The sequence below is a fragment of the Solanum dulcamara genome, chromosome 2 (assembly GCF_947179165.1).
Source record: "Solanum dulcamara chromosome 2, daSolDulc1.2, whole genome shotgun sequence".
NCBI lineage: Eukaryota > Viridiplantae > Streptophyta > Magnoliopsida > Solanales > Solanaceae > Solanum > Solanum dulcamara.
The window spans coordinates 5,117,915-5,133,081 of record NC_077238.1 but is presented as its reverse complement, the minus strand read 5'-3'; the positions used below and the strand labels follow the sequence as shown (position 1 = coordinate 5,133,081).

Below are 15,167 nucleotides of genomic sequence, written 5' to 3'. Positions count from 1 at the left end.
GTGAAGTTATCTGGCTTCACCCCCTCTACCTCTATCACAAAATCAACCACTTCCTGAAAGGATTTTGCTGAAGCAGCAACCTGTAAAGCTGGAATTCGCAAATCTGACCTCAATCCCTTCACAAAGCGGCGAATTCGCTCCTCTGGACTGAAGCAAAGCTGAGTAGCATATCTGGCTAAGGCACGAAACTTGGCCTCATAAGCGGCAACAGACATCCTCCCCTGCTCTATATTCAGGAACTCGTCTCTCCTCTTGTCCCTTAAGGTCCGGGGAATATACTTCTCCATAAAACAATCAGAAAAGGTTGCCCAGGTCATAGGTGGTGCTTCTGCTGGTCGGCACTCCACGTGAGACCGCCACCACATTTTGGCGTCTCCTTGGAACTGGTATGTCACAAACTCAACACCAAATCGCTCTACTATATCCATTTTATGAAGCAGCTCATGACAATCAACAAGGAAATCATAGGCATCCTCAGATTCAGTACCCCTGAAGACTGGGGTTTCAACTTCAAGAACTTAACAAAGAGATCATGCTGGTCACTTGTCATTACCGGCCCTGTAGTCAATTGAGGAAACATGCTTGTCCCCAAAAACGCAGTTATGCGGGGAGCCATAACAGCTGCATGTTGAACTCCTGGAATATGAGGTGCTGGGGGAGCTTGTCCCTGATCGGATAACCCACTAAGATAGGTGAGAACCTGGTGGATCATCTCTGGAGTAGGTTGGGGTGGTGCTTCTCTCTCATGAACTTGCTCTTCCTCCACCCCAACATCATCTCTAACTACGTCATCAGCCAGTGGAGGGCTCGCTGCTCTTTCCCTGGCTGGCCCAGCTGTTTGGACCCTGCCCCTGGTGGGCTTTCTTCCGCGACCTCTACCACGGCCTCTCGTTGCTACTCTTCCTCTGCCTACAGCCCCAACGGCTGGCTCAGGTGCTCTTGTTGCTCTAGTTCTAACCATCTGCGAAAGTAAAGTGAAGAAGGTCAGATACCAATTTGTATCACCTAGATACCAATTGGATTCAAGTAATAGCACGAAAGAAAGAAGGAATGGAGTTTTCCTAAAGTCCTGTAGCCTCTCGAAGAAAAGTAAAGGCGTCCCCGTACCGTTCCGCAAGACTCTACTAGACCTGTCCTTGTGTGATGAGATCAATGAACCTAAAGCTCTGATACCAAGTTTGTCACAACCCAAAATGGGCCGTGAGTGGCACCCACACTTAACATCCTAGGTGGGAGAACCAATGATACAAACCCCAGCTTAGATTAACGATTCAACTTATAAATCACGATAACACTGCGGAAGCTCAATCTTATTAAAGTCAGAAATAACAAAAGCCACTAAAATCTATTACTTGACGTTCCCCAAAATCTGAAAGTCATCACATTAAGGACATCTAATTTCTAAAACTAAGTCTGGAAGTATCAAACACTAAAATAAACAAATAACAAAATGTGTCCAAAAACTAAAGACACCATGTCATAACCGGGAGAATTCATCACGAGCTAGAAGGATAGCTCACCCTGAAATCCGATGATCTTGAGACTAACTAGAGCTGAGGTCGAGTCGAAGTCTGTGGAACACTCGCTGCACTCCACAAAATAAAACAAGAAAGATACAAGTAGGGGTCAGTACAGGACAACATGTACTGAGTAGGTATCATCGGTCGACTCAAAATAGAAATCAATATACATAAAATAATAGTGGGAAATCAACAACAACACTTAACAGGTGGCAACCAACAAACAATTACATAACCGGTCAACAATATCAAGATCACACATGAGGACTCAAGCCTCCACACCACACTCTTTGAAATATGAGTTTTTGGAGATTGGGTAGCATTAAGTAATTTTAATTTATTTCCCTTTAATATTACCGTGCCGGAACGTGACACCCGATCCAAATATACTGTGTCGGAACGTGACACCCGATCCAAATATACCGTGTCGGAATGTGACACCCGATCCAAATATGCCGTGTCGGAACGTGACACCCGATCCAAATATATTTAATTTATCATTCCTTATGATTACATTCCACTTCATTAACAATATTTCATCAAGCCTTCTTTATTCAAGGCACCATTTTTGATAGGGCAAGTTCAAGATTATGGATTTCATGGCCTCGGGATTTCAGACCAATCACAACAACATATCAACCATCCAAACCACAACAATTAAATGCGTAGTAAATTTCACATGTTACTCAATGAATATCAATCACTATTAAGAGTCTATCTATGATATAGAATAAAAACCATAACCTACCTCAACCGAAGAACCGAAGTAAAACAAACTAATCCACCAATGTCCTTCCTTTCTTCAATGCCTCAGGCCGTTTCCAATCTATCAATTATATAATCACAATAAGATTCCAAAACTAACAACACCCCTATTACTTTAGTAATTTCCTAAATATCAAGTTTAGGGTTACACCTCAAATCCTCTAATATCATAAATTTGATGGTATTCATATAATATATTACACATAATATTTAATTATCTATCTCAATATATCCAAACATGAATTATAATGTGATAATTAATTAACATTAATTAAGAACGAGGCTAACTATTAGGAATAGTGGCACGATTAAAAAAAAAACTAGTTGCTGAACAACTTTATGTTTCATTATAATATGTCAACCAATTTATTATCCCACTTCACAAATGGCATGATCATGATCTAATGATTGCCATTGATACCTTTACCCCAAATTTCCAATCAAAAATAAAACGACATCAGTGTATCACTTCTATCAGTTTCTAATTAATTATTTTTTTTCACTATAATAATATAATAATTGGCACCTATACCAAACACAAAATACTCAATTCAATGTTATAATTTGGGTATTACCTCAAGCAATAGGCTGCTGCTGCTCTCGTCTGCGGTGCAGGTAGTTTCCATCTTTCTTTTCTTTGTTTTCTTATTAATTAGGGCAACTAATCATGAATTAATAAATAAATAAAAGCTAAATCCCATTAATATATTTTTATATGTATTGAACAAGTGGTATAGGACATTAAATAAATTACCACTTTAGCCCATTAATTAATTGGTTATTTAAATTTACCCCCCAACTAAATAACTATGGTTGTCAATTAGTCCAAAATACCCATTAAAACTTTACGGGATGAGTCTTTTATGAAATAAAAAGCTTCAGTTCTCAAAACGATCTAATGGGTCATTACAGATACAAAGGTTAGGATCACAATGCATCCACTACCCTGCCGGAAAACTACCTCGGTCAGGGACTCAAGATACAAAGGTTTAAAGGTGTTTTATTTTCTTTCTCAAAAAGAATTTCCATATTTCTCAACTTCCCATGTTTCATGATATGATGAATGAGGATGAATGCATCAAAACACATATGCATGGAAGTAATAATCAACTCACATGTGGTATAAGGTTCAAAGTTCTCAAAACTTAACCTACACATGATATTCACCCTCAATAAATAGTAACGGGAAGAACACACTTTTATTTAAATATTCACCCCTTTCTCAACAATATTTCAATACTCAAGTATGCTCAAAACCCCCAACTCAATCTCTCAGGCGGCATCACAAGTCAAATAATATACTCAAACCTCTCTCTTAGGCAAATCACAATTCACATGCTCTCAAAGCAAATAAGATAACAAATAAGGCCCCCACACGGGCTATGTAATACGAATAAACCCCCACACGGCAACACATTAATAAATGAGCCCCCATACGGGCATCACAATATATATAACATTCTCAACTCATACTACAACCCCATCCCAAAGTCTATAACATATGAATGACTAATTACCCCATCTCAATCTCAAAGAAAGATAGTCAAACCTACCTCAATTGTCGAAACCGCACTCAAATACCTCCACCGGATAAGCAACTCTCAAATTCAGCGCTTGGAATGACAGCCCACTATCAACAATGAAACATACACGTCACAAGGAGTCCAGTGACACCCATATTGATAGATTTCGAAACCGGGGGTAAAATGATCCAAAAATTAACTATTTTTGAAAAGGGTCAAATCTGTAAATTTATTGAACAATCCCATTCTATTGGTAATAAGGAACTCATGGTTGAAAAACCCATAAAATAGAGCTCAAAACGAGTTGGAAATCACAATTTTCCTTAAATTCGGATTAGGGAAGAAACAAAGATTTTTGGTGTTTGAAACTAAAATTTAAGAGTTAAAATCGTCAAAAACTTAATGAAAAAGGAAGCTTTTAGGTCAAAAATCACTTACCCAACACTTTGCCTCGAAAATTTCTTCTCAAATCACCTCAAGGAGTTCAAAAACTCAAACAAATGATGAAAAATATTGAAATGGGAAGAAAAGGGCATTTTCTGCCCAAAAAGTTACTGTTCACGCGTGTTACTATTCACGCGTGTTACTGTTCACGCGTGTTTTGTACAAATTTTCGAAAATCACCCTCAAGGTCATTACAAAATGTCAGCTAAAACCAAGTAAAATAGTATATTTATGTATTATGTATATAATTTATTGTCATTTGATTTCTATTATTATATGTTATTTGTTGTACTTTGATTATCATATTATTTTGTTGTAATATTATCATGTGTTGTTTCTTGTACTTCCATTATTAATTTTTGTGGATTGTTTTGAATTGTTTCTTAAGTCGATGGTCTATTGAAAACAACTTCTTTTATCTCTGAGGTAAGGGTAAGATTTATATACACTCTACCTTCTTTAGACTTGCTTTATGAAACTATATTTAATATTGGGGAGAGGTGATTAGACATGACATGACACAGTTACAGCTTACCGAGAACATGATCTTAGATAGGAGGGTGTGGAGGACCCACATTGGGGTAGAAGGCTAGTACATAGTCTCGTTATTCTTCCCTATTCGTAGGCGCATTAGCGCATTACAGCTTCGTGTGCTCTGATTTTTGTTATTTTTGTTATTATTTATTACTTTCTATACTTTGATTACTGTATTTTATCTGTGACGCTTTCGTTATTTATTTTTCCCATATCGCTTTTAATTTTTTAGCATTATCTGACATCCTTTTATGCTTTTATTGAGCCGAGAGTCTCCAAAAAACAACTGACCTACCTTGATAGGTGTAAGGTCTGCGTACACTCTATCCTCCCCAAATCCCACGTTGTGGGATTTCACTGGATTGTTATTGTTGTTGTTGTACTTTGATAATACGAGAGAATATTTACCCTATCAAATTATTTGTAAAATACTTAAAGGTAAATTTCTTTAATTGATGGTGATTGATAACCCAATAGAAATAACTAACATATTATTCTAATTTTTAATTAAATAATGGTGTGAAATAATTGAATATTATCGTATATAATTCAATCCTTTTAATTTATTTTAACACTATCCTAATTCAAAATCATTGCTCTCATCATAAGAAACTAACTATAACTACTGCTTTTGCTACTTCTTCAGGATTGTAATTGTGAACTTGAACTAAATATTAGTTCCGTTTTAATTTATTTCTCATATTTTTTTAATTTTTTTTCAATTTTTCTCAAAAAGAATATGATATTTTATATTTAGTTATTTTTTACATCAAACATATATTCAATTGTTAAGGATAAAAATTAAAGATCAAAGACCAACTCATATGAAGAAGAACGTACAATTAAATGAAGAAGCGCAACAACAAAATAGCTAAATTTTAAATACAATCATAAACTGCGTTTTAAATAGGACCATCGACCATCTCTGTCATTTCTACGTGAGACTGTAGGCACTCATACGGGCCGGGCCCATTGATTGATTTTGGGTTTCAATTAATGGGTCAATAAACTTCTCTTTGGACTATGGGGGGAATGGTAAATAGTAAATTGCTAATTACTTTGATACATTCTAGTTTACAATATTATACATCTTATCAAATTTTAGTGTATTCAGATACATCCAGATACATGTATATTAGGATATATGGGGTAAAAATTAGGTATAATTTATTCTAGATACATAGTATTCAAGTGGATTTACATGTATATGGATACATAACAAATCTTACTCACTTCTCTCCCATCTCGTCCGCCACTCTCCTATGTATCTAATATTCCAGATACATGTGAATCACACTAAATACATAAAGATACATGTATTTAATGTGTATCTACTGTGATCTGCATGTATTTGAGATATATAACGAATTTCGCTCGCCTCCCTCCCTATTTTAGTGTATCTGATTGCAAAAATGCATATATCTAAGTGTATCTTCCTCAATATGTGATAAGAAACTCTTAATTAGTAGTAAGATACATAACATTTTGAATGTATAGATAATAATTGTACATATGATAGTGAAGTATGTCTAATTATGTAATTTTTCCTTATTTTAAAAATTACTAATATTTAATAATTTTTTTCTGTGAAGAAAAAATTGGACAAAAATACCTTCAACTAAATGTAACAACTCCAAACAAATAAAGCTGGAATTTGAAGGGCTGCCAAGTGAAACCTAAGTAACGATTTATGAGGTTCAAAATTTTGTTGGAATTTCAAATGCCATGAACAATTTATGGGGTTCAAACTTTTATATGTTCAAATCCAAAGAATGATTTATGTGGCTCAAAAGTTTATTGAAGCTTCAAATTATATGAACACGATTAAAATTTTCTAAGTTCAAATTCAAGAAACAAATGATTCATGAGATTCAAATCTTTATATATTCTTTCGTGCTTTAAATAAGAATTTCTAATCTAAATTTTATTTCTGCATCAAAATGTGACTTTTCCTTATTGATTTTCAAATTTTGCTAAAAACTCATACCAAGCCCATTAAAGACGAAAGTGTTTTCTGTCTAAAACTTTCCATATCTAAAACTCAAATCTCATACTTCTAATTAAGGATATAAAAATTCTCATTATCTCATCATAACACTTTTTGGTAAATTTCTTTACTGTTATATAAAGTTAATTAAATCTATTATGAAATCAAATATATTGATTTGCATCAAGGTGTTAAATTAAGTTACTTGTCACATTATCACATTTAGAAAGCAATATATAGCACAATAATAATCGTACCAACAATAACACACCCAATATGATATCATAGATAAAACAGAATAAATTATATAAAAATTTTATTATCGTTATCTTTATAAAATAGAAAAAATAATTTTGATAAACACAGCACCAAACCTAAATAACAAAACATTTTTTAGTACAATTCAATGAAGCTGTCCAAGTTCCTCCGCTTAAATTAGCCACAAGATTCGAAGTCATATAAAGTTAGTTGTAGTGTTTGATGACCCAACATCAAATTACATCACAAATTAAAGTGGTCCAAAATTCCCATCTAGTATTATTTGAAATGGCACCATATAACAGCAAGCCACGTGGCTACACCCCACGTCACCATATATCCTTAAGTTGCGCGCCAAAGCAACCATGATGACACGATAAATTTAATTTGTTTATACTGAATATAATGATTTAATTTCATGTTTGGTTGGTTGCTATAGATATACTTATAATGACTTGATTCATATTCTTCTGAAAAGTGATTGTTAAAGATCTTTTTTCTTGTAATTATATTATAACAAGTTTTAGTGTTGCCTGAGTTTGGCTAGCCATTTTAATATTCGTCAAAGTGGTGAGTCTGTCTGATTCATCAAATTTCAAGTCTACGTGGGATGAATTAGACAGAATTGGGTTAACTTATTGACAACACTAATACTTATTTAAAGGTTCTCGTTTAAAAGTTTTAGTCACCTTTTTTTTTTTTTATAATTTTAGTGTTCTCGAGGTTGGTCTAGCCATGTAAATATCCGTCAAAGTGATATGCCAATCGTCAAATTCCAAACCTATCCGGGATGAATTAGGTAGAGTAATGTGATCAGGATGTCACGGGTTCAAACCTTGAAAACAGTCTCTGGCAGAAATGCAAGGTAAGGCTGCGTATAATAGATCCTTGTGGTCAGGTCTTTCCTCGAATCCCACGCATAGCAAAAGCTTTAGTGCACCGGATTACCCTTTTATTTAGTTATTATCACTTGAATCTTGATATATAATTAAATTTTTTGTCGATAATCTTATGTGCATCTTAATTAATTTCATAGTATATATATTGTCTTCCATCAACATAGTCATTTGATAATTCTATACAATAATAACGCTTCGATACATGGAAAGACACTATCTTAATACTTTTCCGTCCTCTAAAATTTAAATATGAAATCTCATTCTGAATTTGAATTTCCTCCAAGATTCCACCAAAAGTGGATTGAATTTCCTTTTCATGATTGTATAGGAAGACTAACCCCCCACCCCCCACTCCAAGAAAAAGGAGGACTCCTTTTATCATTTTTATCTTCTATTATTCTTTTCCCATTTTACAAGTCTTTGTTTTAATTATATGTATTTGGTGATTCAAGTGGCACCATTCCATATGAATTATGTGGTCAAAAGGAAACCCTATGAGATCACTTTCCAAATTGAGCTATTGACCTTTTCTATCTGCTAATTTGAGGATCAGACCTTTCAGATTGGCAAAAGTGACAAAAAGGCCCCAATAAAAGTGTGAAGTGGAGAAAAAAATAGTAGAATTTTGATATTGACAAATGACAAAGGTAGTTAAACTCTCATCCATGTCTTCCCCTCCCCACCACCCTTTCTAATTTTTCATTTGGGTATTCTTCAAAATGTAGAGGTTTTTTTTTTTTGTTGTTGATAAATTACTCTATTTTTTTTTAAGGATTGGAAAATCACTTTCATTTCTTTTTTAGGACAGACCAATTTTCTCCATTTGAGGATTCACACAATCTTTTTGTTCTTTTTTATAATAGTGGTGTCCATATTAATTATTGTATACTTCAACTATTTAATTGGTTATCTATTATTTTCGATTAGTAGAGGCAATAGCAAAGTCATGAATTTTAATAAGAATATTCAAAAATTTCATCTTTCGACCAAAAGCAAGTTGAGGAAATTCAAAAGTTTATATATATTAAAAATTGGTGTCGTCATATTTGCATGATGCGATTTTTCAACAAAGAAATTCTATGGTTTTTCAATAAAGAGATTCAATTGTACCTCGTTCGTTGGATGTTCCTATTGTAAACAAGTACTGAATATCTCTATCCATATTCCACCAATTCATAAAGCACATAAAAAAAATCATCTATCAATATTTTTTTGTTTTTATTGACTTTTAAATCCCAATTTAATATGATTTTTATCAACTGTATTACCGCTAAATCACACACTAAAATACAAACAATGCATTCTTAAATTGATTTTTCTTGTCCTTCACACCTTTCATTTAAACTAAACCTACACCTATTCGACCCCACCCTCAAATTTATGCATAGGATGACTAATCCATTAATGCAATTTAGCCAAATTGAGAAGCACATCTACTAACTTGTAACCTCCAACAAGAATATCAAAATGGATAGTAGTGGAATGATTAGAATTCCTTTATCCTTAATTACAAGTCTCAAGTTTGAGTCTTCTGTATGAAAAAAAATCTTTTTGGAGCACTGCCTCTAAAATAGACCCTCCAACGCATGCTTCAAATATAATCGAACTTCAACACGAATAGTAAAAATTACATAGAAATTTTTTTAAAAAACAACAAAAAAAACCTCCAACAAGATTAAAGGTTCAATGTGAACAATGGACTAATAGACAACTTGACAAATTCTTAGGTCAAAAATTTCTATCAAGCTTCCAAAAGTGGGGATAAATTATAATTTCTTTATTAGTCAAAATGACAAAATAGAGGAACTCCCAATTTCAAGAAATAGCCAATTGAGATGCTCCAACCTTTTTAACAAATTAAATCCCTACCCAACTAAACCGTTTAATTCATTTTATAAATTGCATGGACTCCTTATTTTCTGTGTCACACCCGTATCCACATGATGGGGGTAGCCGTGTGGGTATGAGATTCGTATCGAATATTATCAAAATTAATTGAAAAATTCAAATACAATGTTTTTTTTAAAATCAAAACAAAAGTCAGAATGAAATATAATTTAGACGTAAGTTTTTTTATAGTTAAAAGATATTTATATTAAAAAGATCAGCAATCAAAAGGTATTTTAAAAATATTTACAGATCAACATCATTGTTGAACGTGTAATGAACTCAAAAAGTCATGATAGACTTCTATATCATTTGCATTAGTCATGTTGCACCAAAAAACATAAACTAGATACAATTGTACTTAATAACTTAATAATCCAACATAATTTAAGAATATTTTTATAATTATATTGTCAGATAATTAAATTATTTTTAGCTGAATCTACGCATCATATCTTCAAATCTTAAAATCTAAATCACCAAGGACTCGATCACTAAATGACACTCTTATTGAACACCTGCACTTTAAAGAGACAATCTTTTGAACAATCAAACTGACATAAGGATTCTAACTCGCGCCCACTTAGAGCAGATGGAGATTCGTCTGTGAATTAATTAGGCTGAAGCGAGAAAGAGCTTCTCGATCACTAAATGACACTCTTATTGAACACCTGCACTTTAAATCCAAACAACTTGGCTCATTTTAGATTAACCAATGTAGATAAACTTAGATTGTTAGTGTGTATACGTTAATAATTTATTAAAAACACATAATACGTAAAACCACCAGTGATCTCCCAAGCCGCCGTGATTTATTGGCCGACTAAAACAAGAAATTTGGCTAGTCAAAGTTGGACGGCTCTAAAAATTGGAAAAAAAAAATACTCTTTAGTTTTAATTTATTTGTGCTATTTTTTTTTGTACCTTTCAAAAAATATTTCCTTCTCTTTTTGACAACGTTTTATTTATAGTTTTCTACGTAGTATATTTAAAATTATAAAATTAAAGAACATTTTAGTATATTGTGCATATCTTTAGTTTAAAGTCATAAAATTCAGAAGTATTTTTTATTTTTTTAATTTTCGAATAAAACCAAACAAATAAATTGAAACGGATGAAATACTAATTATATGATGCCTTTTCTATGACAGAAATGTTTCTAACAACAAACTACTTAAATATTTGACCATTCAAACTTCATAGATTCATATTTTTCTTCAAATCTGTAGAAAACATTAAGAATCTTAAGTCAAACATAGTTCAAATGATTGTCACAAATAACCAAAGACAACAACAGCTCATTACTAGTTGGTATCAACATTCAATACAAATCAAAGGGCCAGATTTTGACTGTAATCTGTGTGCATAAAAGCATCAATTTTGACACCGATTTTTCGCAACAAATTGCTACATACAACATACTCGATAAAATTTCACAAGTGGAGTCTGAAAAAGATACAGTGTATGCAAACTTGGTCAACATTGTGTTGAACTCATTACCAATGAACAGAGCAAAATGTGATCAAGAATGTAATATTTACAGACACTTGGCATCTTCTCTTCTTTCACTTTAAACCTTAAAAGACACTGGTTTAGGTAAGTAATCAACTTTTGCTAATTAACCATCATACCTAAAAGGATAAAACCTGGAAGAGTAAATGGGAATATACAATGGAAAGAGGACTATTAAGTTTTGCTTTCAAGAGTAGGATCGAACCAAACCGAAATTACAAAAGGATCTAGACTTGAACAAGCCACCAAAGAGGAACCTAGTTGGTGATTCTTGTTGTACTGGATTTAACTCCTCAGGGCAGCCTTTCACTCGAAGTATTGTTTGCCCGATTGTTTGTCGAACAGATTCTATGATCTTAGTATCGACAGGGTACCCAGATGAATCGCGAACATAGAATGTATTGAGAGCTTTGCCTGCTCTTGTAGTCACTTCTGCTCGGATGACAGTGAGGCTGTTCTCGCGGAAGATTCTGGTAACATCGGACAGCAGCCCTACTCGGTCCGTGGTACATAGTTCTAGCTTCAATCCCTGGACAAACACAAAAGGAAAAATGATTCTATAAGAAATGAAATACAAAGCCTACCAAGACAAGAAACGGTAGTATAAAATTGCCAATAATTTGTCCAATGAGAATAGGTCTAAAACCTAAACAAATCTAATATGACTCAGGGTCACTTAATAATAAATACACAAATTGGCGGTTGTATGTGCTAAGACAAAGCTAACAAGCATATTTTAACACAAAGATGTCAAAAAGTAAATCAAAGTGCTAACCTCGGATACTCGTCTTTCTATTGCTGCTTCAAGACATTGAATCACTCTTTGTCTTTCTGCATCAGATTTCACAGGGGATCCATCTATATGCCTAATACAGTATTCCTGGAATGCAACAAGAGTTTATCGTTAAGTGCACAAATACAGTGCGATAAATGAATAAGAAATTTCTGAAATACGTAGGAAACTATAGTACCTGGTAAGCTTCTGGTCCTTCAGTATCGACATTGCCATGGAAAACCACATACTGCATATCTGTCAAAGTGCAAATCGTATCAAACAGAAGTTTTGGTCTATCCTTGCACCGTATTGTCACTACTGAGTAGTCCTTGTCTTGCCAATTAACAACATTCACATTTGGCCTTTCTTTTTCATCTGATCCATCACCGGTGGCACGTTCATAGTCCCGGTCTGCAAACATCAGCTGGTGAAGCCTTCTATCAGTATGAGTGACCCCATGAGATAACGACGTCTTAGCATCTCTTGATTTATTGCTACCTCTAAGTACATTGCATAAGAGTTTCTTGATCATAGACAACCTTTCAGCGTCAGCAATTGCACCCCCGGTTTCATCATCAGTAACTTGCATAATAGCTGCTGCTCGCGTGTTATGGGTCCACACTTCGGCATTCAACACGCTGCATCTAAGGTTGGTGAGGACAGCACTCACTTCAGATAGCAGACCTGGTCTATCACTTCCAATTAACTCAATTGTGGTGTGGTCCATTCCTGTAGTAACCCCGATCGATCTTCTCATGGAAGAGGCAAAACAAGAATCTGGACCAAGAGACTGAAATCGAAACATCCCCACACAAACAAAAAAACAGTCCGTCTTAAATTAGATGCAAACAAAAAAGTTCTCGAATTTCACATAGGGTACCACAGTTCACCTTCATGATATAATCCAAGATTGGTTCTTCTGTAATCTTGTTTCCATCTTGATTGGTGACATTGAATACTGCCAACACAAGACACAACTCATCATTAATTTCACCCTCAAAATATTTCACAAAATTCCTCTTCCAAATTGAAAGTAAATATGCTAAAGATCGAACGAGACGTAAAGGTAAATGTCCTTACCATCCATGAACCAGCCACCATCAGAGCAAATATAAGCCTTGGTAATTATTAAATTAAGATCAGTAAGAACTTGTACCACCTCCAGAAGTATTCCATGTTTGTTAGCACTATCCACCTACATCAGGACACCAAGGATTCACAAAATTAGGAAAAAAATCACATCAAAACATTACATTTAAGAGAACAACAAGACAATCAATTAAAAAAAAATACCTGTATAACAGTGGCATTTTTGCAAGATTCATTGTCAATTACCACTCTGACAAAAAGATCAATGAAGTTGAAGTTAATGCCATGAACAAAATTGAAGTGACAGTTAAAGAAATAAAGGGGGAAAACAACAAAATAACCAATACCTTGGTGGATTCATTCTTCTGATAAATTTCTCATACTCATCATCCATTATGTTTTGGGAATAGCTCATTGTAGCTTCTGTGTTACAGGAAAAAACAACGGAAATCTCAGATAAGACACCCAAAGGTAAAAAAGAAAAGATTTTTGCAAACATCTCAAAAACATATACACATACAGAGAGAGATAAAGGAAGTGATATGTGTGAAAAGGGAAGAAGAAACATAACACACAACTATCAAATTCCACCAAATCCCAAGAACCAAAAGAACAGCTAAAAAAAAGATTTGATTTTTACCACCCAAAACTTGACAAAACATGACTTAAACAAAAGAACAAAATGACCCACAAACCCAAAGACACTGAGCTAAAAAAAGACTTGATTTTTACCACCCAAATACTCACCAAAACATGACTTAGAAACAAAAGAACAACATAGAAACACAAACCAAAGACTCTGAGCTAAAACAGATTTGATTTTTACCACCCAAAACTCACAAAAACATGACTTAGAAACAAAAGAGCAAGATAGACCCACAAACCAAAGACACTGAGCTAAAAAAGATTTGATTTTTACCACCCAAAACTCAACAAAAAATGAATTAGAAACAAAAGAGCAAGCTAACCCACGAACCCAAAGACACTATTAACAAAAACCAACCAAGAAAAAAAGTACTTGGAACCAACCCCCTCTGAAATCATAAACTTGGGAAGAACCAAAAACCAAGAACACAGAGGAACAGAAAACAAGAAAATAGAAGAAATGGCACGTACCCATTACAATTTCTTGAGGATTTGGAAATTCGGTCAGCAAGATTTTCTTGATTCTCTCAACAAAAAAAAAAGAACTCAGAGAGACAGAAAAGAGAGGTTATGAGTTATGACTTATCAGAGGACCTCCGACCAACGATATGGAAAGTGAATCTTGACCAGCCCCCTATTATATAATACTCCTAGTACTAGTAGAATCAAAAATAAAATAAAATTCATTTTACTATAAAGTATCTAAATACAAAAATACACATATAAAATTGTGTTGTATTTACCATTTTACCTTAAATGTAATAAAAAAAACAAAGCACAATCAAATATACACTCTACGAATCAAAGGGTGTCTCTATGTACACGAAACACACACACACTTTTTAGGGTGTATTTGGAAAATAATTTTTTTTTTTTACATATTTGGTAGGTAGTTTCAAAAATATTTATATACAATAATCTAGTAAAATAATATGGAGTGCGAGGAGCGGAGCCTCTGAGGGTGTCAAGAGTGAAATGGTCAAAGGATGGAATTTGAGGATGTTACACTATGAAATTTCTTTTTTCGTATCTTTATTAAATATTTTCTTAAAAATTTTATTCTAGAAAATTAAAAATATTTTCTTGCGTACCAAACACACTCTATACTCCTTTTTCTATACAATTCTTTGCTTTCTTTTCCCCTTTCCTTCGTATGCATAAAAAAAGTAGTGTATTTTTTTTCCTTTCAATTAGTGTGTGTATTTAAGAAGCTCTCACTTTCTGGCTTTCTAGTTTCAGTTTCTCTTAAAAATTCAGGATTCAGTACTTAAAAAGAAAGTTCCCTAAATGAGTAGAACCAAAATTAGTTTTAGAGGTCGAGGCGAATTT

The 15,167-nt window shown here is 33.7% G+C and overlaps 1 protein-coding gene across 1 annotated transcript; it reads right to left on the bottom strand.

Annotated features, from left to right (window-relative positions):
* Nucleotides 1–11,179: 11,179 nt before the first annotated feature.
* LOC129880056 (ACT domain-containing protein ACR4) lies at nt 11,180–14,568 on the bottom strand. The gene is made up of 8 exons (XM_055953892.1): nt 14,310–14,568; nt 13,541–13,616; nt 13,398–13,443; nt 13,185–13,299; nt 12,995–13,062; nt 12,301–12,894; nt 12,105–12,209; nt 11,180–11,858 (listed from the first exon to the last, which is right to left on the bottom strand). Exons 1-8 carry the CDS (start codon nt 14,311–14,313, stop codon nt 11,517–11,519), a joined length of 1,350 nt encoding a protein of 449 aa, XP_055809867.1. The 5' UTR covers nt 14,314–14,568; the 3' UTR covers nt 11,180–11,516.
* Between the last annotated feature and the right edge of the window lie 599 nt (nt 14,569–15,167).

Bases quoted from the DNA above. Each gene is read 5' to 3' on its own strand.
- LOC129880056 (XM_055953892.1), bottom strand. The intron at 12,895-12,994 runs GTGAACTGTGGT...TTTCGATTTCAG, and splicing joins TCTTGGATTATATCATGAAG to TCTCTTGGTCCAGATTCTTG. The intron at 12,210-12,300 runs GTACTATAGTTT...GTTGCATTCCAG, and splicing joins AAGGACCAGAAGCTTACCAG to GAATACTGTATTAGGCATAT.